The sequence below is a fragment of the Meles meles genome, chromosome X (genome assembly GCF_922984935.1).
Source record: "Meles meles chromosome X, mMelMel3.1 paternal haplotype, whole genome shotgun sequence".
NCBI lineage: Eukaryota > Metazoa > Chordata > Mammalia > Carnivora > Mustelidae > Meles > Meles meles.
The window spans coordinates 101,732,489-101,759,861 of NC_060087.1; the positions used below are offsets into that span (position 1 = coordinate 101,732,489).

General features: G+C 50.7%; 1 protein-coding gene across 2 annotated transcripts in view; it reads left to right on the plus strand.

Moving 5' to 3' along the window:
• Nucleotides 1-1,903: 1,903 nt before the first annotated feature.
• The window catches only part of SLC25A43 (solute carrier family 25 member 43), a 43,153-nt gene continuing 17,683 nt past the window's right edge, over nt 1,904-27,373 (plus strand). Inside the window, exons 1-4 of one of the 2 annotated variants that reach the window (XM_045995862.1) lie at nt 1,904-2,269; nt 10,463-10,704; nt 13,459-13,631; nt 20,820-20,922. In XM_045995862.1, the coding sequence (XP_045851818.1) occupies nt 1,995-2,269; nt 10,463-10,704; nt 13,459-13,631; nt 20,820-20,922 (793 nt within the window). In that variant the 5' untranslated portion in view covers nt 1,904-1,994. The remainder of the gene's footprint in view (nt 2,270-10,462; nt 10,705-13,458; nt 13,632-20,819; nt 20,923-27,373) is intronic. The other variant, XM_045995861.1, reaches the window with a different exon arrangement.

Sequence of the window (27,373 nt, forward strand, 5' to 3'; positions counted from 1 at the left end):
ACAAAAGGAAAACAAGGGACTTGAGCCAGTCTCCATACAATGGGGTGGCTGCATCAACTTTTCCATTCTTAGGGCGAGAGGAGCTTTAGGACAAAGTGCTACCTGAAGGTCCTGTTATTGTTGGCTCCAGGTTCCAGTTCAAGGCCTCTTCAAGTCCACAGTCACAAGCCTCCTTTCTCCAACCTCCCTCAGCTGGGAAGTCCGCTGACAGCAGGATAGAAGTCACGAAGTATGAAAAGTCAGCATTCTCCAATGTTTGAAAGCAGAGCAAAGCATCCAGAGTCAGAACCAGTCCTGTGAATCTGGGCCCTGGGACGCCTTCTAGAGAAGGTTCCTTTATCATCATCCTGTGTGTTAGTCAGTTGGAGGAAATAACCAGATAAGCCTCAAAGCAACGGTGCGCCTGGGGTGTCTCGCCCTCACAGACTGTTCACGGCCCCTTTCCCTTGCACTGTTACTATCAAGGTGGTTTTTCAAAAACAGAGACAGGGAGACACTTGGAATTCTGTTTCACTTAACAAAATTCTTCTTGGACTCTGGCCAAATCACTCTCAGCCCTTCTTTGCCTCCATTGTCCTCTTAAGCTGACAGGGCCACTGAGAAGTTCCCTGCTTGAGTTACATTCTGCAGTCATAAGGGATGTGTAGTGCAGACGCTGGTTGGTGTAAAATCAACCTAGATTTGAATCTCGACTGCCCCTTGCAGCTGTGACCTAGGGTAAGCCAAGCTCTCTGTCTTGCCTTCCTCTTCTGCAAAATAGTTCTAATCAGAGCTACGGACATAGTGCTGAAGGGGCCACGGGCTGGCTGCCCCAAGATGGGTTTGACCCTCCCTTAACTGCACAGAAGAATCTACCCTGGGGGTCTTTTCCAGAATAAGGGTTATGACCAGAGATCAATTTTATCTGAATGACACATCTGTCTGGCAGGGCACACATCTCAGCCCCAGATATCTGCTCTTCTTTTCATTGTTCCGGGAAGCGCATTCCTCTGTGAAGTCCCAAACCCCTCCCCACCTGTCCTTTAGTTCGGGCCTGTCTTTGAAATGTCCACTGTCTGTGTGGATTCCCCGTATGTATAAAATTCCATTTGATTTTCTCCTGTTCATCTGCCTCCTGTCAATCTGATTCTTAATCAGTCTAGAAGGCCCTGTAAGGGGACTGGAAATTCTTGCTGGGGCTGACCTGTGTCACTGGTCATTTAATCCTCACAACAACCCCTAGAGGAAGAAACTATAGATGAAGCAACTGAGGCACAGAGAGGGGTTGGAGTGACCTCCCCCAAGGTCACACAGCTGGTGAGCTGCCAAGATGCCAAGGCACATTCCAGGGTCCAGACCACCGCCAGAGCCTCTCCAAACGAGGGCAGGAGCTGAGGACTACTGCCCATTAAGGGCCCTCTTGAGGATTCAGTGAGATCACGCACGGGAAGCCCAACGCTGGACAAGTGTGATCGGTGCCGCGGCGTGAGAGGTTTCTTCTCCCCTCCTGTCCTGCGCACTTGGCACGGCTGGGCTGCTTCTTGGGGCAGAACATAACAGATCGGAGGGAGGAGAGCCCAGGCCAGGGGTGGAATGTGGAAGGAGAGAAGGGGGGGTGGTAAACAAGAGAGGGGAGGCGGCGGGGGGGGGGGGTCGGGGAGGGCGGAAGACACTGGAAGCCAGAAGCAGAGTCTGCGGGGCCTAGAATTCTCCAGGGCACACAGAACGCCGCCCGCCGCAGAGCCCAGGGGAAGGGCGCGGCCTCGGCCCCGGGGCGGCCTCCCCAGCACCAGCCCCAACCCCGAAGCCCGCGCGCGGCCGAGTAGCCGGCTTCCCGATCCCGCCGCGGCCCGCCCCACGCCGGGCGGGGCCCCGAGCCGCGCGCCGCGCCGGGCCGGGCCGGGCCGGGCAGGGCCGTCCGCCGGGAGCCCGCCGAGAGCCTCAGTCCCGAGCCACGCGGTCCCCCGGGGTCGGGGTGGGGAGGGGGGGTGCCGGGCCCGGGCGGCCGGGGCGCGATGGCGACGTGGCGGCGGGACGGCCGGCTGACGGGCGGCCAGCGGCTGCTGTGTGCGGGCGTGGCGGGGGCGCTCAGCCTCAGCCTCACCGCGCCGCTCGAGCTCGCCACGGTGCTGGCCCAGGTCGGCGCCGCGCGGGGCCAGGCCCGGGGGCCGTGGGCCGCGGGGCTCCGGGTATGGCGCGCCGAGGGGCCCCGGGCCCTGTGGAAGGGGAACGCGGTGGCGTGCCTGCGCCTCTTCCCCTGCAGCGCCGTGCAGCTCGCCGCCTACCGCAAGTAAGAGCCGGGCGGGCCCTGGTGCGGGGGGGGGGGGGGGGGGACGCCAAAGGGAGGGGGCGACACTGCCCTGCTTCCCGGGCTCGGCCTCGGGGCAGTCGGGCCAGGACGCGGCACCTGCGCAGGCCCTGGGGTGCACTGCGGAGCTCCCTGGCCCGCCAGGTGCCGTTTTGCGGAGCACAGCCCCAGGCGCGGAGAGGCTCCCCGGAGTTGGACGGGCGAGGAGGAGGAATGGGGCAAAAGGAGATTGGGGGAGGGAAGGAATGAAGACCTCTCAGGAGGGACGGCTTCCTGCCTATTCCCACCCTCCACTAACTTGGAAATGTTGCCTTGGCTGCCTCAGGAGAGAGACCATTCGGAAGATGTGTGTGTGTGCAGTTGCGCCTTCGTCGGCAAAGCCTCAGAGGAAAGTGCTTGGCGGGGGGGGGCAACCCATGGCCACAAAAGGCCACAGCTTTCAGCCCCCTCCCCCCACCAATGAAGCTTGGCCTTTAGGGCCCAACAGAGGTCCCCCACCTTACTGCCTCACCCTACCCTCTGCCCACTGGCCTCATTCTTTGTGCATTTTTCACCTTCTCCCAATAACAGCTGCTTCTTCCAAAGCTATCTAAACATGCAAATGCCAGATGAGTCTTCAAAGGTCCCTCAGAGCTCAGAGATATTTGCATTTTCACTGAAACAAGCCTAGAAGAATGAAATGGTACTGACAGAGCTTCAGGAAGAGAGGATGTTTCTGACTTGAGGGGAGAGTCCCTGTGTGCCTCATTCCGTGGGTACAGTGCCAACTCTGAGGACTGGCCTTGGCTTTGAATTAGACAAACAGCTCAGTCTTCACCACCTAGTTGAACCCTTGGAGGCTCGGTCAGGATTCTCACCATTGGTGCTGGAAGGCTCACCAGGCAGCTGACAAGCTGGATGTAATTTTCCTTCTCACTTGAGTCCTCCTGGCCAGCCCACATTTCACCTAGGCTGGGGAGGAGTTCCCTTCTCTGCCCCTGAGGAGGAAAGGTAGGGAGATCCTACCTTTGTCTCCAGGCTCTTTCCTCCTCAGCAACAGCTGGCTTGATGTCTGTAAACAGTTCTCTCCACAAGGTGGTATGGAAATCTGCCTTTGGAATGTAGGCCGAGGATTAGGAGGCCAAACTTTACAGGCAGGTTTCAGTATTATGGCTGGTCGGGTAATCACCGCCTGAGAGGAGGACCTTTTCCTCTGTCCAAGGTTCTTCTTCAAGTCGGACGAAGAATTCAATGGACGTGAGACAGGCTCCCGGGAGAAAATCAAACTTCATTTCCTCCGCGTGGGCAATCCACACACCCATGAGTTTCCCAAGACAGGCAAAAGGAGGTATAGGTGTCCTGAGCGAAGAAGGAGGAGGTAGGGGTCTGGGACTTCAAAGGGAAGGAATGCAAATCACAGCAGGATGAAAGAGAGCAAATGTTTGGTAAGTGGTGGCTGGGCCACTCAGAAACAGGGAACACAGAGGAATTTTAACCTTCTTTGCTAAACTCCTCCCTACCACCCCTAATTCTTGCCTTATTGATGGTCATCGTTGTCTTCCTGGAGCCGGTCCTCTAAAGGCTTTTCAAGCTGTTGGGGGGGAGGTCAGAGTTTCTGCCCGAGTCTTGGGCCTTGATTGTTTTCTGCTCAAGATAATCTCCACCACACTATTGTTGCCCATCATGGGGAGGCCTGCCCTTGGCCCCGACACTACCTAGTATATAGACATCATTCGGCTTTGTTAACAGCCTAATTGAGATATCCTTGACCTATAAAAAAAGTATATATTTAAGGGGTAAAACTTGATGTTTTGATGTGCATATACATGGTGAAATGATCACCGCAATCAAGTTGATCAGTGTAGCCATCACTGCTTAGTTACCCTTGAGTAGGTGTGTGCACATCATTGGATTTCTGTAAGGTCCATCAGGTGGGAAGTATCATGCCCATTTTCCAGATACAGAATTGGGCTCAGACTGGCCCCACCATTCCTCAGTGCTAGGGCTGAGAGCCCCATCAGCTGACCTTCTGCCTCCAAATCCATAACTCTATTACACCCTGCTGCGTCTCTCTCTGTGTTCAGCCAGGCCTCCTTAAGTACCTGCTGGGACGAAAGGGACGTGTTCCCGGGGCCACAGGGCTTACAGTGGAACAGAAGAATGGATGATTATTGTGTCTGTAGCCTGTGGCTGAGTGCTACAGAAATCCATGTTTCTGGCACGCCTGGCTGGCTCAATCAGTACAGCATGCAGCTCTTGATCTCGGGGTTGTGAGTTCGAGCCCCACATTAGGTGTAGAGATTACTTAAAAATGAAATCTTTATTTTTTTTTAAAGATTTGATTCATTTATTTGAGAGAGGGAGAGAGAGAACACAAGTGGGGTGAGAGGCAGAGGGAGAAGGAGACTCCCCACTGAGTGGGGAGCCTGATGCCATGCTCAGTCCTGGTACTCCAGCATCATGGCCTGAGCTGAAAGGCAGATGCCCAACCAACTTGAGCCACCTAGGTGCCCCAGAAATGAAATCTTTAAAAGAAAACAGATTCACGCTTCTGATGAGGAAGAGAAGATGTGAGGACCTCACAGAGGAGAAAAACCACCTGGGTTTAGTCTGGGGAGAATGCGTAGGAGTTTGCTGGGCACAGATGGAGAAAAAGATAGAAAGATTATAGGTAACGTCATGAGCCAAGGCACAGAGGTGGGCAGGCATGCGGCAGGACTGGAACACAGGGTGTGTCTACAGCAGCATTAGGAAGTCCAGCCAGAAAAGCGGGTTGGAATTTGATCTCAGAGGGCCGGGTTAAGGACTTTGGACTTCGTTCAGTGTGGCCAATGTTAGCTGTGGGAGATTTTTGAGGAGGTGGTGGTGGTGGGGAGGTGATAATTAGAGCAACTCAACAGGAATTACCGTCACTTGGTGGCAGGGTACGATGACTAGAGAGGAGGAAGACCAGGGTGGCTGGGCCAGTTAGGAACCTGTTGCACTGGTCCATGTGGCAGCTGCGGGCACCTGACACAGACTGGTGGCTGGTGACCGGGAGAGGAAGAAAGAGAGAGTTCCCAGGTCTAAGTTTGCAAATAATGTTTCCTGTGAGATTATTCTCCTCCTGGAAACTAAAAGGGAGTATTTCAGTGAATGGCTAGGCATAGAAAGCAAAGTGGTTGACTAATCATGGTGCTAGCCTTCCTACTCAGAGATGATACATTTGGTCCATCCTTACACTGACTCATCTCTACTCTTTCCTGGCTGTGAGTTTGCAGAAACAGTTGGCTGAGGGTAATGGTATACAGCCTAGGATCGGGGGTTTGAACAAAGCGTAAACATGGAGAATGTTCAGGAAATGGAGTGATTAATTGACTTGTCCCCAAAGAGAATTAATGGCAGAGCTGGAACTGGAAACGGGTCTTCTGGCTTCTTAGTCCAGGGCTCTGCCCACCATTGTGATGCTGATATGTCTGCTCCCTTGGATTTATGATCAAAAGTCCACTGGGTAGAGACTATTAGGACCTGGGCCCTGGCAATAAATAGTGCGGAACACAGCGGCTGGCTGTCAGATCCATCGACCAGTAGACCTTCCTCCAGCTTTACTGAACAACTGCTTGTCGAGCTGTATGAACATTGGTTGGTGTCCCTGCAGCTCTGGAATAGTTCGGAACCAGCCCCACTTTCTTATTGTATAACCACTCCAGGAGCTCGTGTTCCGCTGGGTGGCAGTTCTAACTCTGGATACCCGGGGTGGGGGCGGGGCGGGGTGTGTGTGATAGCCTGTGGCTGAAAGGAAGGGGTTACTGCTGTTCACCAGCTAAGCCAGTCTTTTTGGGAAAAGCTGTGCATGTGGGGGAGGGGGGCGGGGAAGAGCAGAAAAGGGAACACTGCTGCCCCAGCCAATCAGACAAGAGCTGAAAGGGCGGGGCCGGGCAGGATGACATCACTGAGGCCTATTAGGGACACCTGCCTTGACTCTGTGGTTCCCAGGGGAAGGGCTGGTGGTCCCTGTCTCTACCGGCTAAGAGTCTGAGAAGAAAGGGCTTGCTTTGGTTCTTTGGAATTTTGTCTGTTTGATAGTAAGACCCGACCTTATAAACCAACCTGCCGTGAGACAGGGTTCCTATTCTCTCGTCCATCAAGTTGTTCGAGAACCTAGGTCTTAGTTCCTCTCCCATTGCCCCTCTCCACCAGCTGCTTTCGCAGGACTGTAGAGCTCCGTTAGGACCTCTGCTGAGTGCAAGCACAGTTGTCTGGTGCATAGTGCATAGTAGAAGTTCGATAAATGAGTCTGGAAGTAGCCAAGCGGGATAGGGAAGAGAGCGAGGCAATGAGAAGGAACGGTGTTTCTTTGGCATTTCAGACTCCCACCGTCATCTGGATTGTTCCAACTGGCTGCAGACCATCCGGCCGGTCAAGCATGTCCATTTCCTCTGTCTCCCCTGCCCCCTCAGGCTCCCCTCCAACTCGACTGGCCCCGGGGGAGAGAAAAGGCAGGAACAAGGAAGTGTGCAGGCGGTGAGACAGGCCAATGGCCCATTGGCGAGGGCCAGCTTTAGCGACCTGCATCTTTCAGAAGTAGCTGTTTAACTCATGACTGTTTTTTTTTCTTTTATGACTGCTTCAATTAGTGCAGTTAACAGTAGTCAACAATAGTTTGACAAAATGAAGACTTTCCTATTGCTTGAAAGAGACGCTTTTATCTTTTTTTTTTTTTTAAACTTTAGTTATTGGAGAGAGAGAGAGTGAACGGGCAGGGGCAGTGGCAGAGGGAGAGGGAGAAGTAGACTCCCTGCTGAGTGGGGAACCTGACGCGGGGCTTGATTCCAGGACCCTGGGATCATGACCTGAGCTGAAGGCAGACGCTTAACTGAGCCGAAGGCAGACGCTTAACTGAGCCGCCCAGGTACCCCTTGAAAGAGATGCTTGTGATCGTTGAGTGTTTACTTGGGAGCAAAGGGATGGTCCTAGGACTCCTTAAATGATTTCACCTGAATACCCACTTGTCTTATTTATCACACAGAGGGCCCCAGCTTGCTGCCAGGCTGAAGGAACAGGACATGCGCCTCCTTATGGGAGACTTGAAAACCAGAGAACTGGGGATGGTCTGAAAAGATACAGCGTGCCTGGGTGACTCAGTCGTTAAGTTTCTGCCTTTGACTCAGATCATGAGCCCAGGGTCCTGGGATGGAGCCCCACATCCGGCTCCCTGTTCAGCGGGGAGTCTGCTTCTCTCTCTCCCTCTACCCTTCTCCCCCAACTTATGTGTGCTCTCCTGCTCTCTCAAATAAATAAAATCTTGCAAAAGATATAATACTTTTTTTTAGCCTAGCCCTGTTCATTTTCCTTTTACTCAAACCCCCACTATTCCTCTCCCTCTCCCCTATCCCATTCTCTAGTAGAAAATACTTTTTTTTTAAAGATTTTATTTATTTATTTGACAGACAGAGATCACAAGTAGATAGAGAGGCAGGCAGAGAGAGAGAGAGGGAAGCAGGCTCCCTGCTGAGCAGAGAGCCCGACGCGGGACTCGATCCCAGGACCCCGAGATCATGACCTGAGCCGAAGGCAGCGGCTTAACCCACTGAGCCACCCAGGCGCCCCAGAAAATACTATTTTTCCTGGTTTCCAAGCCCTTCTTGATTTTGTCCTCATCAGCAAGGAGTAAAATTCCTTTGCCTCCTGTGCAGGGAATGTGTACCATGTAAAAGTGCCCTTCGAACAATTTCTGCCGAGATTGGTCTTGACTGCTTCCAAAAAGAGGGACCGCAACAGTCTTCCTGGCTTGCGTTTGGAAAAGTCCACCCGAAGCCGTTTTTGGCCACATTATAATGCTGTAAAGAAGCACAAAGAAGAGTGCCCATGTACCCACCATCCTGAAGTAACAGCATGAAAGACAGCATAAAAGATACTTTAAGTATCTTTTTCTTAAACAATTTTTAAAAAGATTTTATTTATTTATTTGACAGACAGAGATCACAAGTAGGCAGAGAGGCAGGCAGAGAGAGAAGAGGAAGCAGGCTCCCTGCTGAGCAGAGAGCCCGATGCGGGGCTCCATCCCATGACCCTGGGATCATGACCCGAGCTGAAGGCAGAGGCTTTAACCCATTGAGCCACCCGGGCGCCCCTCAAGTATCTTTTTTTAATACAAAGAAATAAAAGTTTCCAGAGAAAGAAGTCCCATTCATTCCGATTCCCTTCCCCCCTCCACCTTCCAGGGGCCTATTTAATACTTTTCTATTTTTTTAAGATTTTATTTATTTATTTGAGAGAGCACAAGAACAGGGTGAGAGGCAGAAGGAGAAGCAGACTCCCCGCTGAGCAGGGAGCCCGCCGAGGGGCTCGATCCCAGGACCCTGAGACCACGATCTGAGCCAAAGGTAGACACTTCACCGACTGAGCCACCCAGGCGTCCCTGTTGACACTTTTTAAAAATACGTAGCTATATCCATCCATGAATAATACAAGGTATGCTTTTGTGGGTATGTTTCTTCATTTAAATAGATGGCTGTCATACACTGTAGGTCACCCTGCAACTTGCTGTTTTCGCTCAGCTTTATGCTTTTAGGATTATCCGTATGAATACCTAGCCTCTGTGCTCGCTTCGGCAGCACATATACTAAAATTGGAACGATACAGTGAATACCTAGCCTCAAGCTCATTGCAGCTGTAGTTGTACGATCGCTCTAATTTACCCATTCCCCTACGAATGGACGAACGTTGTATTGTCTGCACGTGTGCGTGGCAAGGGCTCCTCTAGGATGTGTACCTAGAAATGGAATCGCTGGGGTGAAAGGAGGCATTCTTTCAGTTGTGCTAGATACTACAAAGGGGCTGGACCAATTGACATTTCTGCCAGTGGAGATGGGAACACTCCCATCTCCACGTGTCCTGCCCATCACTTGATACTGTCAGACTGTTTCATCTTTACCAGTCTGCTGGGTGAGAAGTGGTATCTTGTTTGTACTGGTCATTTCCCAGGGAACTAGCAGAGGTGCCGCGTCTTCCCTTATAACTGTTAAACCAGTCCATATTTTTAAAGATGTTATTTATTTATTTATTTGAGAGAGAGAGAGCACAAGCAGGGGGAGGCGCAGAGCAAGGAGGAGAGGGAGAAGCAGACTCTTTGCTGAGCGGGGACTCCTAGACAGGCTCATTGGGACCGTGGGATCATGACCTGAACCGAAATCCAATGCTTAACTGACTGAGCCACCCAGGCGTCCAAACCAAGACATTTTTTAAACCCAGTTACTGGGGCGGGGGGTGGGGGAGGGCAGCTAGGTGGCTCAGTTGGTTGAGCGTCTGCCTTCAGCTCGGGTCATGTTCCCGGAGTCCTGGGATCGAGCCCCACATTGGGCTCCCTGCTCCGTGGGGAGTCTCCTCCCTCTGACCTCTCCCATCTCGTGCTCTCTCTATCAAATAAATAAATAAAATCTTAAAAGATAAAAATAAGGGGCACCTGGGTGGCTCAGTGGGTTAAGCCTCTGCCTTCGGCTCAGGTCATGATCTCAGGGTCCTGGGGTCGAGCCCCACATCAGGCTCTCTGCTAGGCAGGGAGCCTGCTTCCTCCTCTCTGTCTGTCTGCTTCTCTGCCTGCTTGTGATCTATCTGTCAAATAAGTAAATAAAATCTTAAAAAAAAAAGATAAAAATAAATAAACTCAATTACTGGGAGGGAAGGGAGGGGCATGATGCCTGGCTGGCTCAGTCAGTAGAGCATGAGACTCTTGGTCTCAGGGTCATGAGTTCAAGCCCCACGTTGGACATAGAGGTTTTAAAACAAACAAAAAGAAACTTTAGTTACTGAGGATGCTCAAAGTCATCATTTCATGCAGTTTCATTTCTTTCAAGTTTCAAGAGAACCAAAGGAGCACATTCTAGTTCAGTATTTATCAAGTACTCCTATTCATTTATACCCCACCAGCAAGCCAGATTGACAGTTACACAGATAAAGGGGGAAATGCTCAAAATGAAGTGGGAAGAACTTAAGGTAGACATAAAGAACAAAGTCAGGCATCTCCTTATAGCTCATGAAATTCTATTAAGATAGTAGAATTGAATGTGGTATTCGTGAATCCTAATACGTTAATATAGTAATTTTCACTTTGTAAAACATTTCCAAATGCTGGGAGATATTGTAAGAAGTGGTATAGAACACTCAGGCACAATCCAGAGCTGATTCTCTTGGGTTTTTCCTCCTTTTTTCTCCTAGGTTTGTCATACTCTTCACGGATGACCTGGGTCATATTTCCCAGTGGAGCTCCATCATGGCTGGGAGTCTTGCAGGCATGGTTTCCACCATTGTGACGTACCCCACAGACCTCATCAAAACCCGGTTGATTGTGCAGAACTTGCTGGAACCATCTTACAGAGGGATCCTCCATGCTTTTTCTACTGTTTATCAACAGGAAGGGTTCCTAGCCCTGTATCGAGGGGTTTCCCTTACTGTTCTAGGTAAGATGGAACTTTTCACCTTGCCCAAGGAAAGGTTGTGTTCTTTGGTATAGATGAATATTGTATACCTTTGTTTGTAACCAGTAAAATGCGGTTTTTTAAGGTCAAGGTCCTGTGGATTCAATCCATGTGGAGCCAATTAGCTTCATTCTATTCCTTAGCCATATACCCCGCTCCTAACTTTGGCCAGTCACATCCCAGGGAGGGGAGGAAGGGAAAGTGAAGGTGGCTCAGCCTAAACTGATAGGAAGATAATCCCACACACCCCATCTGACTGCGGGAAAGAGACTCGGCCTGCATACAACCAGGTAGCAAGCATACCTTCCGTGGTCTTTGGAACCTTTGCCAAAACCACACATGCACAAGTCACCAGAGTCCCCCAGTTGCCAAACCCGGCAGACTCTCACCTGATATCGGACCTTTGTTGCAGCATCTAATGAGACTGACCACCCCTTCTCCTGGAAGCCTGGCTTCTAGGAGCCCACCAACTCCTGGATGTCTTTCCCAGCTCTCCGGCAGCTTTGTCTTAGCCGGCTCATCTGATGCTGCTAGCCCCCCCCACGTGTCACTGTTCCCTCGGGGCTCCTTCCTTGGCTTTCTTTTCACCCTCCATCCCCACTCCAGGTGGCCTCAGCTAAGCTCGTGGCTTAACCAAGCATCATGATACTCTAAGGACTCCCGACCTCTGTAACAACAGTGACTACCATTTACTGGTGCTCCCTTTGTGCCCCGCACCATGCTGAACGCCTGGCGTACAGTTTCTCACTGAAGCCTCAGCTTACAGACAAGGAAATAGACGCTCAGGGAAACTGAAGGACTTGCCCGAGATCACATAGGTAGGAAGCAGAAGAACCTAGCGGTGTAACCCCAGAGCCCTCTGTCTTAACCACTGACTGCTACCAATTCCCAATGGCAGGACGAGTACCTGCTATTGAACACCTTCACCTGCTGCTCCCGGGGCACATCCAGCTCGAGACTAAACCCGACGTCCTCATTAGGCTCACACCTGCTCCTCCTGGGTTCCCTAAAGAACGCGACCACCTGCCTTTCACCCAGTGGCCCAAGCCGGAAGAAACCTAGAACTGCTTCAGCTCCTCTCCTCTCTCCGCTGTGGCTTCCGGCTTCCGGCTTCCGGCACCAAGTACTGTCAGTTTGACCTCTCCACTCTCCATCTGTCGCCCTCCTCCTTCCCCACCTCCCTCTGCCCTCATCCTCATGCTTCCCACAGACACTTACAAGAGGTTTCTACAGGGTCCCAGTCCCAGGCACTGCTGCCAGGGCCTGGCCTTCTGAAACCAAAGGCGGTCATTTCACCACCCTCATTCCTCTGTCCTCTGTTCCAGCCCTCCCTGACTCCTGAGATACAGGGAAAGGCCCAATTCCTTATGACACACCATCAGATCCTTCATACCTGGCCCCGGTCGGCCCCGCCCCCCTCACCTCCTGCCGTCCCTCCACCGCACTCATGCCCCAGCCATCCAGAAACACTTGCAATTTCCTGGAAACACCGCTCCCTTTGCACCAGCTGTTCCCTCTACCTGGACTGCCTGTCCGCTCTCCCAGTGTCTGGTGAACTCCTGCTCAATCCTCAAGATCCAGTGGGCAAGTTTTCTCTTCTGTGAAGTCCTTCCTGATGCCCTAGGTAAAATTAATCCCTCTGGTCCTTGTGTGCTTAAAGCACTTTGTACCGCCACCCCACCCTGGCCAGTTAGCACACACGTCAGCTGTCTGTCTCCTTCAGGAATCAGCCTATGCCTCTTTGTATTCCCAGCACCCAGCATAGGGCCTCGCACATCACATAAACTCCACAAATGTTTTCTGAATGAAGGTTAAACAGGGGGGTTGGTACTTCATTTGTAATGTGTTTATTAAATAGATACTGCCTTTTCCTCAAGTTAAAGTTAGCTGATGCTAGCCTCTGATGCTAGCCTCTCTTTTAAATCTTATTTCGACAGAGAAATTTAGCTCCTCTATAAACTTAAGATAGCTCCCAGAGTTTCTGGAAGTTTCTTGAAAACTGCACTACCTACTTGACATCTTTTCCTGGACCCTGATATGGCCACATCATTCCCCAAAGCAAGGTCAAGTGCCCTCGCTCACCAGGACAGTCTCGCTTTCTAGTTCAGACTGTCTCCTCCTCAGCCAGAGACCAGTCCCTCCTAGCCTTGGAAACCTGGTGAAGTGCCACTACTCCCTGTTTCCTCTATGAGAGTGATCTCTCCCCGCCCAAGATTTTATTTTTTAAAAAAATTTCTGACACTACACTCAGAAAAGTTACAAGAATCAAAAACACCCATATGCCCACCATCTGGACGCTCCAATTAACACATGGCTTTATCATGTATGTGTCCATCCCTCTGGCCATTCATCGGTCCATCTTACATATTTCTGGATGGCTTCCATGTAATTTGCCGACATCAATGCCCTCCACCCCTCCACCGTTCAACACGTGTCTCCCGAACTAGAGTTCCATATTTGTTTGCGGTTCTTTGTAAAGTAAAATTTGCATTCAGCAAAGTGCACCAACCTTGAGTGAACTGTTTGATGCATTTTAACAGATAACACACCCCCTATCTAAAGGGAGCACATTACTGTCACCGAAGAAAAGTTGCTTTGAGCAGCTCTGGCTGGAGTGCTTTTAAGGAGCCGGGAGCCAGTCCTGTTTACTTGCCTGGGATTCCCCACAGGCGTTTGTGCTCTCAAGCCAGCAGCGCTGGAGACAGCAGCAGCCTCTTCCTGGCCTTCTTTTTGCAGGTGCTCTGCCCTTCTCTGCTGGCTCCCTTCTAGTTTACATGAACCTGGAGAAACTCTGGAATGGACCCCGAGATCGGTTCTCACCCCTCCAGAACTTCGTCAATGTCTGCCTGGCCGCTGCCGTAACCCAGACGCTCTCCTTTCCTTTCGACACAGTGAAGAGAAAGATGCAGGTGAGGAGTTATTTGGGGGAGCAGGGGACATCAGGTAGGAGGGATGCCTTGCTGTGCTTGGGGGCGGTAGCGGCTGCAAAGTACAGTGACCCTGGGTGATGCCAGGTTTCCAGGGAGCTCATGAAGACTCACACAAATACGACGCAACCCCCCCCAACACACACACACACACACACACACACACACACACACACACACTCCATTGGCATTTCTGCTTCTAAACTCGAGGCTGCTGGCTCGAGCCCATACTCTGCTTTTTTAGGTCTTTGATGAAGCCTCCAGATGAAGCCCACTTTTCTTTCCTCTCTTCCTTAAAGCTGTCTCAGTGAAAGAGACTCTAACTCTCTAACTTGTCTCTCTGCTGGCTCCGTTACCCCAGGTTTCTCCTTGCAGCTTTCTCGACTAGACTTGGGCCTCACCTTCCTCAGCACTGAAAAGTCCGAAAGGGCTGATCTCAACCTATAGAAAAACTGCCTTCAGAATAATTAACACATCACAATGACCCCCCAAGTGTCCTGCGTGCCCCCCCCCCCCCCCCCCCCCCGCCGCCCCTGTCCATCTCACTTCATCTCTCCAGGTTGTATTCGTTTCCTGTCCTTGGTCCAAACAAACAATGGTCACATTACTGTAATTATAATGTAGATGTAAGTTTAGTGCCTGCTTAGTGCACATCTATTCACAAAAACCATTATTCCCAATTTTTAAAGAGTTTATTTATTTGAGAGAGAGAGAGATACTGTGAGACAGCATGATGGGGGGGAGGGGCAGAGGGAGAGGGAGAAGCAGGCTACCCACTGAGCAGAGTCCCATGTGGGGTTCCATCCCAGGACCCTGGGATCATGACCTGAGCACCACAGAGGCAGACACTTAACGGACTGAGGCACCCAGGCACCCCCATTATTCCTAATTTTAAAAGTAATGTGCTTACCCTTAAAATGGTCAGTTTTATGTTACAAATGTTTTACCACAATCACTTCTGGGCCTTTTGGCTAATATCAAGTGCAGTATGAATGTTTTACCACAATAAAAAGAAGTAATACACATAGATTATAGAAAATTTGGGACACACAGAAAGGTATAAAAAAGAAAATAATTGGGGCACCTGGGTGGCTCAGTGGGTTAAAGCCTCTGCCTTCGGCTTGGGTCATGATCTCAGAGTCCTGGGATCAAGCTCCCAGTCGGGCTCTCTGCTCAGCAGGGAGCCTGCTTCCTCCTCTTTCTCTCTCTGCCTGCTTCTCTGCCTACTTGTGATCTCTGTCTGTCAAGTAAATAAATGAAACATCTTTAAAAAAATTACTTATAAACCCAACAACCAAGCACAATGATTAATGCTTCTCTGCATGCCTGTGTGTGTGAACAGGTACACAGGTATGTGCACGAATATGTGAGATACATGTCTATGGAAGGGTTTGTTGTTTTCAAAGTTGTGTTCCCACCGTGTATAAAAATTAGTATCCTATTTATTTCCACTATTGCCCCAGGCCATCAAGTATTGAGAATACCTTTTTAGATTTTCACGTAATAGTCCGCAGCATGGATGTCCCATGGGTATTTTTTTTAAAAAACAATGATTTCTTCTCACAAAGTGCTGCTGGCTTGAATTTTAACACGGGGGTGTCGGCAGGGCCGTGCCCCATTTGAAGTCTGTAGGGGAGGTTGCTTCCTTGTCTTGGCTAGCTTCTAGTTGCCCTAAGCATTCCTCGGTTTGTGGCTGCGTAACATCCATCTCTGCCTCCACTGTGCCATAAATAACAATTTTTCAGTTTTTAAATATTTAGGCTATTTCTAATTCATCAGTATGATAACATTGCAGTGAAAACCCTTGTGTTTTGTTTTTTTTTTCACATCTGTGATGGCATCCTTCAGCTCTATTCCTACAAATGGACTTAGAGGTCACAAGATAAAAAGACTTCTGGGACACCTAGATGATTCAGTCGGTTAAGCATCTGACTTTTTTTTTTAAGACTTTATTTATTTATTTGAGAGAGAGAGTGTGTGAGAGAGCACAAGAGCGGGGAAGGTCACAGGGAGAAGCAGCCCAATGCGGGGCTCAATCTGGGACTCCAGGATCATGACCCGAGCCGAAGGCAGCCCCCCTTTTTTTTTAAAGATTTTATTTATTTGACAGACAGAGATCACAAGTAGGCAGAGAGGCAGGCAGAGAGAGAGGAGGAAGCAGGCTCCCCGCTGAGCAGAGAGCCCGATGCGGGGCTCGATCCCAGGACCCTGGGATCATGACCTGAGCCGAAGGCAGAGGCTTTAACCCACTGAGCCACCCAGGTGCCCCTGAAGGCAGCCCCTTAACCGACTGAGCCACCCAGGCTCCCCGAAGCATCTGACTCTTGATCCCAGCTCAGGTCTTGATATCAGGGTATGAGTTCGCCCAGCATGGAGCCCACTTAAAATAAATTTTAAAAAAGATAAATATAATTCTGAGGTTCTCAATGAACTGTGCACCCCAGAAAGGCTGTGAGTTTACACTTGCACCATCTGTGATGGAGTGGTTCATCTCCTCAGCAATCATCAGCAATGATTAATATCACTTTTCAATTTTTTTTTAACCACAACATTCTACTATAAACTGGAGTAAGATACCCTAGAGTATTTGGGAGTAAACTTGATCATCTCTTCCCTGGTATGGAAACCTTCTTGCAATAGATACTCATACCTTCAACAACAAGCTTTAAAATAAATGCAAAGTCATGATGGTTATTAAAAAAAAAAATCCCGGGGCATCTGGGTGGCACAGTCATTAAGCGTCTGCCTTCAGCTCAGGTCATGATCCTGGGATCGAGCACCGAATTGGGCTCCCTGCTCGGCAGGGAGCCTGCTTCTCCCTTTCCCACTCCCCCTGCTTCTGTTCCCTCTCTCACTGTGTCCCTCTCGGTCAAGTAAATAAATAAAATCTTTTTTTAAGAATCCCAAAGAGCTAATTACATGGTTTCCATAAAATATGATCAGCATCCAATTATGAATAACATCATAAATATCATCCAAAGGGTGATAGGAAGTGAATTCTTAGGGTGGCGGCCAAGTGTGATTTTACAGGCGTTAATAAATATAATAATACCTTGTCCACCCTACTTAAAAAAAAAAAGTAACTCAGGTGCCTGGGTGGCTCAGTCAGTTAAGTGGCTGCCTTCAGCTCAGGTCATGATCCCAGGGTCCTGGGATCAAGTCCCGCATCAGGCTCCCTGCTCAACGGAGAGCCTGCTTTTCCCTCTCCCTCCGCCTGCTGCTCTGCCTACTTGTGATCTCTCTCTGTCAAATAAATAAATAAGATCTTTAAAAAAATAAAAAATAAAAGTAACTCACTAGATAGAACCACAGGCTGCATTTTCAATGAGAACGTGCAGTGCTTCCTCTGGCCATTAGATGTCGCTGCAGTAAATGAAGCGTTTTGGAGCGCTCGGGATATTAGCCTTGCGGCCAATGAACTCTGTCCAGCTAACAACCTCCTAATCCCTTCTCGAAATAACACCTTCAGTTTGGAGGACGAGTAGCCTGGAAACAACAAACTAACCCAAAATCTGCTGTGGGGTTTTTTTTCCCCTGCAAAGCACACGATGCAGCTTCTCCGAGAGAGCTTCAGTAGCAGTCTCCCCGCAACGGGAGCCGGCAAGGTCTAACAGCGGAATTTATAAGGAGGGAACTGTGTAGGGCAGCCAAGCTGCTCCGAACTGAGCACACTTTATGGTAATATTTGCATTCCCCTGGCTTTCCTCCTTGCACTGCCCTTCAGGAAGCAAACCAACGTCAGGTGTCTGTTAGATAACCAGCTGTTAGAAATCTGTTAGATAACCAGGGAATTTTTCCCAGCTCTCGCACCGACTGTCCATTTTGTCTGAATGTCTCTTTCTCCTAATATGCTTTTGTCCAGGCACAGACACACATGCACACACAATCAGTCTGCCCGTTTAGTGCCGCATCAGGTTGGAACTCTCTTGAACATTAACGACAATAATCATAAGTCTTCCTGAACCAGCTGAGCCCTTCCTTCACCTTGCTTCCACTCACTTTATCCCTTTCTCTTTTTCTTGCACTGGCTCCTGACTGGCATGCTAGAGAATGGGGAGGTGAATAAATTATGTATGTGCACGTTTTGATGCAACAGTTTCGGGTGGGAAATGGGGGGGTAGGTCAGCCCTGCACAAAGGGAATGAGGTGCCCCCCCCAACCCAGTGTGCTTTTCACCCTGCCTGAAAATCGCCTTCACTGCACTTCGGGGCCTCGTGGCTCAAGCTCTTTTGGGTATGACCTGACCTGTTCATACTCATTATCTCCCACTCCTGGCCCGGAGTGTGGGCCTGAAATGGCTGGCAGCACCTACTGTATTGAGAGAAAAGCAGGAAGGGTAAAACGTTGATGGAGCTTAATTTGTCTGATTAATCTGCGGGCCCCAACTAAGGATCAGGGCGTCCTGAGCAAAGGGTTCTCTGGACAGGCATACGTGGAAGAGAGAGGGAGAAAAGCGGCCCTGAAACTCCAGGGAGCAGCGGAGAACATGGGAGCCTTGGAGCCCCCGGTGGGCCCTCGGACGATCGGGTGGGAGGCACCAGGCACAAGCCTGGTCCACTCTCCCCACCGCCCCCTGGCAACTCTGTCCCCCTCCCCTACAGCCCATGTTAGGTGTCTCTGTTTCATCAAATATAAAACCAAGTGTCCTCCTATTGCTCGCTACCCCAGGGGACTTTGACCCCATCAAGGCTCACAAGGCGAGCAGGATTAGGCCAGGTCAGCACTGCAACTGAAAGTACATAAACTGAAGGACAAAGGTAGCATCCAGGTGGCACAGCTGACCGAGCAGAACACACACGGTCCCCGAGCAAAGAGAGGCCCCAGCTCTGTTCAAACAGAGATGCTGAACCTGCCCGAGATGCCTAACACCTCAGGCTGCCCGCACCAAACTGGGCGCCCTCCTGGTTTCTCATGATCAAGTCCCTGTCCTCAGCCCCGACCCACGCTTCTCAAGGCCGGCTGCACGGTGCCTCCACGCTATCACCTCTGACTTAATGTGTGTCGAACTGAACTCTTCTTCCCCCAAAACTTGCTGCCCAGCGTTTTCCTTTGCAGTGCCATCGCCCCGCCACCGAGTCACACAGGCTGGAGTCCAAAGTTGTCTTTGACTCTTTGACTTGCCCCTCCCCCAGGTATCCTCGAGCCCAGTTGGTTCCTGGTGCCTAGTCCTCCCACACTGGTCTTTCTTTTTGGCTTTGTCCCTGCCCTAATCTAGGACCTTGTCAACTCCTGACCGGGCTATGGCAGCAATCCTCTCATTGGTCTCCAGGTTTAATTCTAAAAATGACCTTAAGCATGGAGCGCTAAAGAAATACGTCCATTATCTTATCATCATCTTACTGACTCCTTAAAACAGCCCTACAAGGCAGGTACCATTCGTATCAGGCCCATTTTGCAGATGAGGAAACAGAGGCACTGAAAAGGTGTGTAGCCTGCCCAAGTCCACCCGCCCAGTAACTGAGCCGAGATTTAAGACCAGGTAGCTTCTCTCCAAGGCTGGCACTCACTTCAGTCCCTCCAGCGCCGGCCCATGGCTCCTGCCAGACCCGGTCTCTTAAGATCTGCCTGTGTTCTGTCCTTCCTTATCGCCCCAAGAGAGTAAATGCTGAGGCCGAGCCCCTTGGCCTCGCATGTGGCCCTTACCCACTTTGCCACCCTCATTGCACGGGGGTCCCGTATTAGGAGTTGCAAAGTCAAATGCCAACAAGAACTTGGCAGTAACGCGAAGAAAAAATTAAAAAGCAGGGAAACCCAGATGACATGCACTCACCCACCAAAGACAGCTTTCAAAGGCGTTCTCAGTCATCACAGGCTTTCAGCTTGCAAAGCATTCTGGAGAGCTAACTTGCTCTGTGCTGGCAAAATGTGATTAGCATCTAAATACCGATAGCGGGAAGGAATAAAGCCGGGCCTTGGAGGCCAAGACCAGCGCCTCTTCTCCAAGGGTTTTATGCCATTTTGAAATGTGGGCCCAGTTTTTCTAGGGAGATGAAAATCCCAATTTTTCTGTAAAATCTCCCAATTTCTCAAGTGTTGGCAGATACAAATTGTCGAATCGCACGTGGGCTAACTAAAACACGCGTTTTTATAAACCCTTCTCTATTCAAGCCTCCAGTTCTGCCAAAGTGATCTTGGTCCCTTCCCCCCAGCGCCCTAAAGAATAAATGAGTGTATTTCACATCCCTGTCACCTCCGCCTGGAGCATCTGTCTTCATCTTAAAGGCTCCCCTGAGATTTGCCTCAGTGGTGCCCGGCTCTTCTGACGGAGGGTAGCACGTATCTGTTGGTTTTGTGTGGTAAATGAATCGGCTTTTTCCCCACCTCCAAACAACTTTCCTGTCTTGATGGATGAAGGCAGGTGTCTCGCCCTTGCAGAACCACAGTGGGGGCATTCCAGGAGGAGGGGACTGGGGGCCCGGAGAAGCCCAGTTAACTCAGAGTGTGCTCTAACAACTGTGGATGCTTGGTTTTCACACATACCCCCACCCCGCCCAGGGTATAGTTATTTTGTTCCAAGAGTTTTGTGGGTGAGTAATCCCTCTTAAATGATGCCCGTCTACAAGTGCCCTCTGAGCCAGCCGGTTGAATTTCCTTAGCCTTTCCCCACGTGCCCCACCTTCTCCCTTGTCCACACCATTGTCTCACCCTGTCAGCGCCGCCGGCTTCTGAATGCCTGTAGCTCAGTCGCACTGTGGCTCTCTTCTGGCTCATGTCACATGCTTCCTGCTGTCACAGTCCTCGGTGCCGTGATTCCCTCGACGCTGCAAGCTCTTCACCTTTGGGAAGCATGGCTTACCCCTTTGTGTATCCCCGCAGCACGCTGGCTCGTGTGGCAGGCACTTGATACTGGTTAAAAAATGAATGAAGTTCAAGACTGGCTTAGGAGAGCTCACTGTGAGCGCAGAATTGAACCTTAGCTGCCTCGGGGCGAGCTCCAAGTCAGGTGCTGTTCCTAGCCATGCTGGAGGTGAGAAGAGCTTTCCCCTTCACTGGCCTGCTGCCCTAGGTAAACCTCTCTCACCCTCGCTCTGACACCGCGCGATCTTCAATCGCCTACCTTAGCAGTCAGGCTCTGCGTCCCGCAGCCCAAACAGCTGTGCGCATTTCAACATGGGCAGATAGGCACAAAGGAAAACCATTCTGACACCGTTCTGATGTCCCTCTTCACAGCAACCTCCCGCTGCCTTGTACGGTGCCTGGAAGTGCATGACACATCACAGCCTCATAGAACTTGTATTTGTTTGTTTGTTGATTTCAGCAAAGGGGACCAGAGGTAAATGAATGGGGTCTAAATCTGTGCTCTCTTGCAATGGGGATGCTTTCGTTACGAGTAAGGGTAGGGACAAAATATGTCTGGCGGAGGAAATGAAAGGAAAGCCTTCCTTTGGATTGAGAAATTATAAGGACCTCAGAGTACCATTTACTGCTCATTTAATATGCACAAGGCAGTTTATTATCCCATTTCATCCTCTACTGACCCTGTGGAATAAGTGCTGGTATGATTCCTATCTTCTAGATGAGGAAATGAAGCACAGAGAGTGTTAGTTACTTGCCCAATAGCCCCACAGCCAGCAAGCAGTAGAGCTGGGATTGAACGCCTGTCTCTCCTTCCTCCAGCCCATGCTTTACCCTCCAGGAAGGAAGACCAGGGGCTTGCTCCTAGATGCTAGGTAATCTGTTCATTCCTCGGCCTGGGCACAGGAGTAGAAGGAGTAGAGAGAAGGAGACCTGACCTTAGCAATTGGGAGCCCACAGGCTCAGTGCAAGAGGGGTTGGGAAAAAAAAAAAAACCAACAGTGATGTACAAGCTCAGAAATAGGCAAGAGCCTGGCTTTGGTCAGGAAATGGTTAACTCAAGTTAGGGTGGGGGGGAAGTCTTCAGAAAACCAGAGCTGCCCAGGGCCCCGCTTTTAGTCCCTGGCAGCCTGACAATGGAAGGCTTGAAGCCACCAGATGGGAATTTGGAGCGTAGATCATTCTGCAGCCATGGCCTTCTGGCTGGCACTGGGAAGAAAGACGCACTGGCTCTCTGAGCCCCTGAGGGAGCAGGCACAAAGTCCCGGGAGGGGAAAGTAAATTACCATCACAGGTCCTAGGAAGTGCTAACAGGTTTCAGGTTTTCTGCCTAGCTCAACATTTCTTGGTTGACATAACATCTATTCTCAGGAGGGAACAGAGCTCCATTTCCCCAGCCGAGCCGCCTCACCTGGCCCCAAGTACGAACACTGGCGTTCTAACCCCTCGGGGGCGCGGGAGAGGATGGGGACGTTACCTCTGCCTCATTGCCTTGTCAACTCCTTGCTGTCTCCCGGCTTAATTTGGGGTCTGGCCCCTCTGGGCACTACCCTGTGTCTCAGTCAGGTAGTTGTCGGGCAGGACATCCCTTAGGCGAGGCGGCTCTGTCTGAGCATTGTTGTTTGGCTGTGGGGAAAGGAGACCTCTCCCCCTTGTTTTTCCAAAAGGTGGAGAGCGCCCTAAATACTTGAGGGACCGCAGTTGTTGATCATAGAAACAGGACTGTTCCCAGAGCACAGGCGAGGAGGGAGGAGCCTGCCTAATAACACTCTTGTAAAATTACTCTGCCCTTCTCTCCTGATCTGAGCTGGCTTACTCCTTTCACAAGATCAAGTCTGGGAAGCAGAGTGGCCGCCCCGGGCTAAGCAGGCTTCTCCGAGCTCCAGTGAAACAGTAAGAGCAGCGGTGATGGGAGATGACTCCCCCTCACCCATCCCCCCTCCGCAATGGTTGAGGGGGGAGGAGGTAGGGGAAAGGGAAAGGAGGGTCCCACAAAAGGCCTCCTGTCAACCAGGAGAGACGGCAGTTCCCGCTGAGGGACCCCACCACCACCACCACCACCACCAAGCTGGCTTCAAGCCAGCTCAGAAACACAGGCAGCCCCAGTCGTCCCCTCCTTTCCCCCATGAAGCTGTTGCCTGTTTGGTTCTGACAGCTGGGCTCCTCTGAAGGCTCCAGTGGGCAGACCGGCTCAGCGGTCAAGGGCATGGGCGTTGGATGTTGGCCGTGGCCCTCCTCCTCCCCGCCCCGCCCCCCCCTGCCATGACCCCAGGTGAGCTGCCTGGCCTCTCAGGGCCTCATCCTCCTCATCTGAAAACCATGGGGACAAGTGTCACGCCTGACTAATACACAGGAGAGAGCGCAAGAGTGGGTTCACGCAGATAAGAGCTGAGCACATGACCCACACTTGATGAGGCCGAGGTGCTAGCTTTATTGTTGCGGAAGCATCTCTTCAGAATCTGATGAGCACCATAAAAGCCAGCCCAGGTGTGCTTCTGTCTCTCTGATTGCTGGAAACACACAAGAGGCTAGCCAGCCTCACAAAACCTCAAAGGACCCTCGAACTCTCTAGATGGAGCTGAGGATGGCAGGAGAGTTCATCACTCATCCGTGTGGCACCCTGGGCAGGCAGGCATTTACCTGGAGGCCTGATGTGCAAGCGCCACGCAGAGCTCTACGTTCCCAGCCTCCTGAAAACGCTCTTCCGGTCTCTTCCCTCAGCCATCAACCGCTTCCCCCTCCACCAGGGTGACGCTAGTGGGCTCTTCGGGGCCACTACTGCTCCCATGACCTCAGCCTGGGCAGCTCCACTCGCCTCCCAATGGCTTCCTCCGGTCTGGCCCAGCTGCGCCCCCCCAACCCGGCACGTGCACACGCACACACACACCCCACCTGGCTCTCTCTCCTTGCTCGCCCCAAGCATAGCTCTAACCTGTGGGCCCTTTGCTCGCCTCCCCAACGTTACTGCTACCGCGGTCTTTCTGGGCATTGAGTTGGTCCCCTGGTCTGCTGAGAGGGGAGGCGCACGCGGCTGCAGGGGTGGAGTAGCCGGCTGGCAGGTGGCCCATGCTGGGGACCACCACCCACGCCCACCTGTGCAGACACCCCCACCACAGAGCCGGGGGCGCTTCCCAGCTATGCGAGGACAACTCCTGGGGGTCTGGCTCTGCCAAGAGAAACTTGGGCCACATGGTTCCCAGGACAGAAACGTCCTTTTACGGGGCGCCTGGGGGGCTCAGTGGGTTACGCGTCTGCCTTTGGCTCAGGTCATGATCTCAGGGTCTTGGGATCGAGTCCCATGTCAGGCTCCCTGCTCAGCAGGGAGTCTGCTTCTCCCTCTGCCTGATGTTCCCCCCACTTTTGCTCTCTCTCTGACAAAATCAAAGGAAGGAAGGTCCTTTTACTGCCATATGATTGGCCCGTTGTTGTTTGATTACTGGGGATGGGCCAAAAGATGAAAGCTTCCCGCACAACTGCCTTCAGCATATACACTCTCAGACAGTGTGGGACGTGGACAGCTTGGTCCTCAGGCTGTGTCTGACTCGTCCATGGAGGATAAAAGTTGTTTCCAATAACAAACGAGAGGTTGTGGGAGCGCCTGTTGGCTCCAGCTGGAAGATTCCTGCCCCACCCCCTTTCTTTCTTCTTGCCTCACCTTTTAAATGCTCTTTTTTAAACCAAGACTTGATTTTTTGACCAGTTTTAGGTTCAGAGCAAAATTGAGAGAAAAGTACGGAGATTTCCCACACACACCCTGCCCCACCACACACACAGTCTCCCCATTATCAACACCCCCCCCACCATAGGGGTCTGTCTGTCACAACTGACGAGTGCACACTGACACATCGTCATCCCCCCAAGACCACGCTTTACCTGGGGGCTCACTCGTGGGGTCGGACACTCTCTGGGTTTGGACAAATGTATAATGATGTATACCCACCATTCTAGTGGACAGAGAATTTCTCTGCCTCGTTGACCACCCCGCAAGCCCCTTAAAGCACTGATCTTTTTGCTGTCTCCATAGTTTTGCCTTTTCCAGAATGTCATATAGTTGGAATCCTATGGTATATAGACTTTTTTCCGTTTGTTGTTTTTTTTTTTAAGTAAATTCTACCCCAGTGTGGGACTTGAACTCACGATCCTGAGATCAAGAGTCGCATGCACTCCCGACCGAGGCAGCCAGGCGTCCCCTCAGTATCCAGACTTTCCAGACGTGCTTCTTCCACATGGGAAGATGCATTTAAGGTTCCTCCATGTCTTCTCATGGCTCAATGCCTTATTTCTTTTTCATGCTAAATAATATTTCATTGTCGGGATATGGCTTATGTCTGCATTCCCATACTGACAAAGGACCTCTTGTTGCTTCCAAGCATTAGCAATTATGAATGAAGCTTCTTTTTTTTTTTTTTAAAGATTTTATTTATTTATTTGACAGAGAGAGACGTCACAAGTAGGCAGAGAGGCAGGCAGAGAGAGAGGAGGAAGCAGGCTCCCTGCAGAGCAGAGAGCCCGATGTGGGGCTCGATCCCAGGACCCTGAGATCATGACCTGAGCCGAAGGCAGCGGCTTAATCCACTGAGCCACCCAGGCGCCCCATGAATGAAGCTTCTTGAAAAATCCACGTGCAGGCTTTTGTGTGGACTTAAGTTTTCAACTCCTTTAGGCAAATCCCAAGATCGGATTTAGTCAGTGCAGCCACTAGGCCATGTGTAAGGATATGTTCAGTTTTAAACGAAACCACCAAACTGTCTTCCAAAGTGGCTGTGGCATTTGGCATTGCCACCAGCAGTGAATGAAAGTTCCGATCGCTCCACACGTCAGCAGCGCTCGGTGGCGTCAGTGTTCCGGATATTGGCCATTCTAATAGGTGTGTAGTAGTATCTCATCACTCCTTTAACTTGCATCTCTGTGATGACAGAGTATAAGGAGGGCATCTTTTCCTATGCTCATTTACCACCCGTAGGTCTTCTCTGGTGAGGTGTCCAGGCCTTAGGCCCATTTTTTAATCGGGTTGTTTGTTTTCTTATTATTGAGTTTTAAGAGCTCTTTGTATATTTTGAATAATGGTCCTTTATCAGATGCGTCTTCTACAGATAATGTTCTCCCAGTCTGTGGCTCGTCTTCGCATTTTCTTTTAAAATTAAATTATTCTACCTTCTGCATAGGTCACATAGGCATATGGTAGAAAATCCATAAGGTGCGAAGAGTGTACGTTGGAAAGGAAGGTTTCCCGGACCTTTGTCCCCTGGCCTCTCAGTTCTCTGCAGACAGTGCTTCCCAGTATCTCGGCTAAATCTTTCCAACGATGGCCTATGCAAAGACAGACATACATACGCATGCGCATTCGTGTTCTGTTTTTAGTCATCAGTGACATAGACTCTTCCAGGCCATTTTTTTTTCACCTCCCAATGTATCTCGGAGATGGCACTGAATCAGTCAGCTGGAGATGCCACATATTTTTAAATGGTGACAGAGTGTTCCACGGTACCATGAGCTCTTTCTTTAACTAGCCCCCTGTTGGTGGACATTCAGATTAATTGCAGTTTTCTGCCGTTACTAACAGTGCCACAACATAAATCCTTGTAACACAAACATTCTTTCCCACGTGAACGAATGTTTCTGTAGAATAAATTCCTAGAATCTGATTGCTTTGGTCAAAGGGCATTTGAATTTTACATCTTGAGAAACACCGTTGCCTTATGTCAGGGCTTGTGGGAAGAACGAAAAACCTAAAATGTTACCTCTTTCGGAAGGCCTCTGCGGACTTTCTCGGAGAAATAATCAAGTTCTTTGCTTTGAAATATTTACCTTTCATTTTCATGCACTGCAGATCTGTTTCCTCTTCCGTTCAATATCTATTAAGCACATGCTGAGTGCCAGGCGTGTTGGTGGGCTTTAGGATAAAGCCACAAATATGACAGACGCGATCATTGCCCTCCTGGAGGGAGGGTTGGGGGAATACACGTGGCAGAAATAGTTATCCACTAAATCATGAGAAACTGTGTCACGTGCCATGATGGGGAAGCACAGGGGGGCCAAAAGTGTTTATCAGACTCCTGACTTAGTCTGGGTTGGGGGGTACTCTGAGAAGCTGTCACTGAGGAAGGGGTATGTATTCTCTTTTTTAAAAATACTTTATTTGAGAGAGAGAGCACAAGGGGAACAAGGAGGGGCAGAAGGAGAGGGAGAAGCAGGCTTCCCGCTGAGCAGGGTTCCCGATGTGGGACTGTGATCCCAGGACCCCAGGATCATGACCTGAGCCAAAGGCAGATGCTTAACCGACTGAGCCACCCAGGCGTCCAGCACTGCGCGTTCTGATCACTAAGAGAGACTTAGGTGGGCAGAGGAAGGGGCAGGCTGGAAGTCCTAGAGGCAGGAAGGACCTTGGAGGACCAGAAGCATGGATCAGAGGCGCAAGAAAAGCCCTCGGGGCATATGGTTCCACTCTTCTCACTTGACACGTGAGAAAACCAAGGTTCAAAGAACTTTGGGAGCTGAGCAAGGTCGTCCAGAAAGGGGCAGAGCCAAACCAAAAAGCTGGCTTCTCTGGGTCTTTCCAGGCAGTGCCGTGGCTGCATGCTCATCCTGGACTAGATCGGCGGGGAGGTCAGTTGCTTGGGCTTGTGTGGAGGGAAGATGTAAGCTCAGGTCCTTGTGACCAGCAGCCTGACATGTTTCGTTTCTCTTTACTAGTAAGATACAGTTTGGGCAAGTCTCGTGTGCCCGTCTAGTGGGTTGGTTTGGTCTTCGGCACCCTTGTCTCTTCTCCAAGTTCAGATAGTAACAGTGAAATTCATCATGATGGTCGCTTTTGTAGCACTTGCTGTACGTCGAATGCTGTTCCAGGCACTTTACATGTATTTCATTTAATCTGGACAACAATAAGGTCGATATTCTTATTATCCCCATTTTACAGATGAGGAAACTGG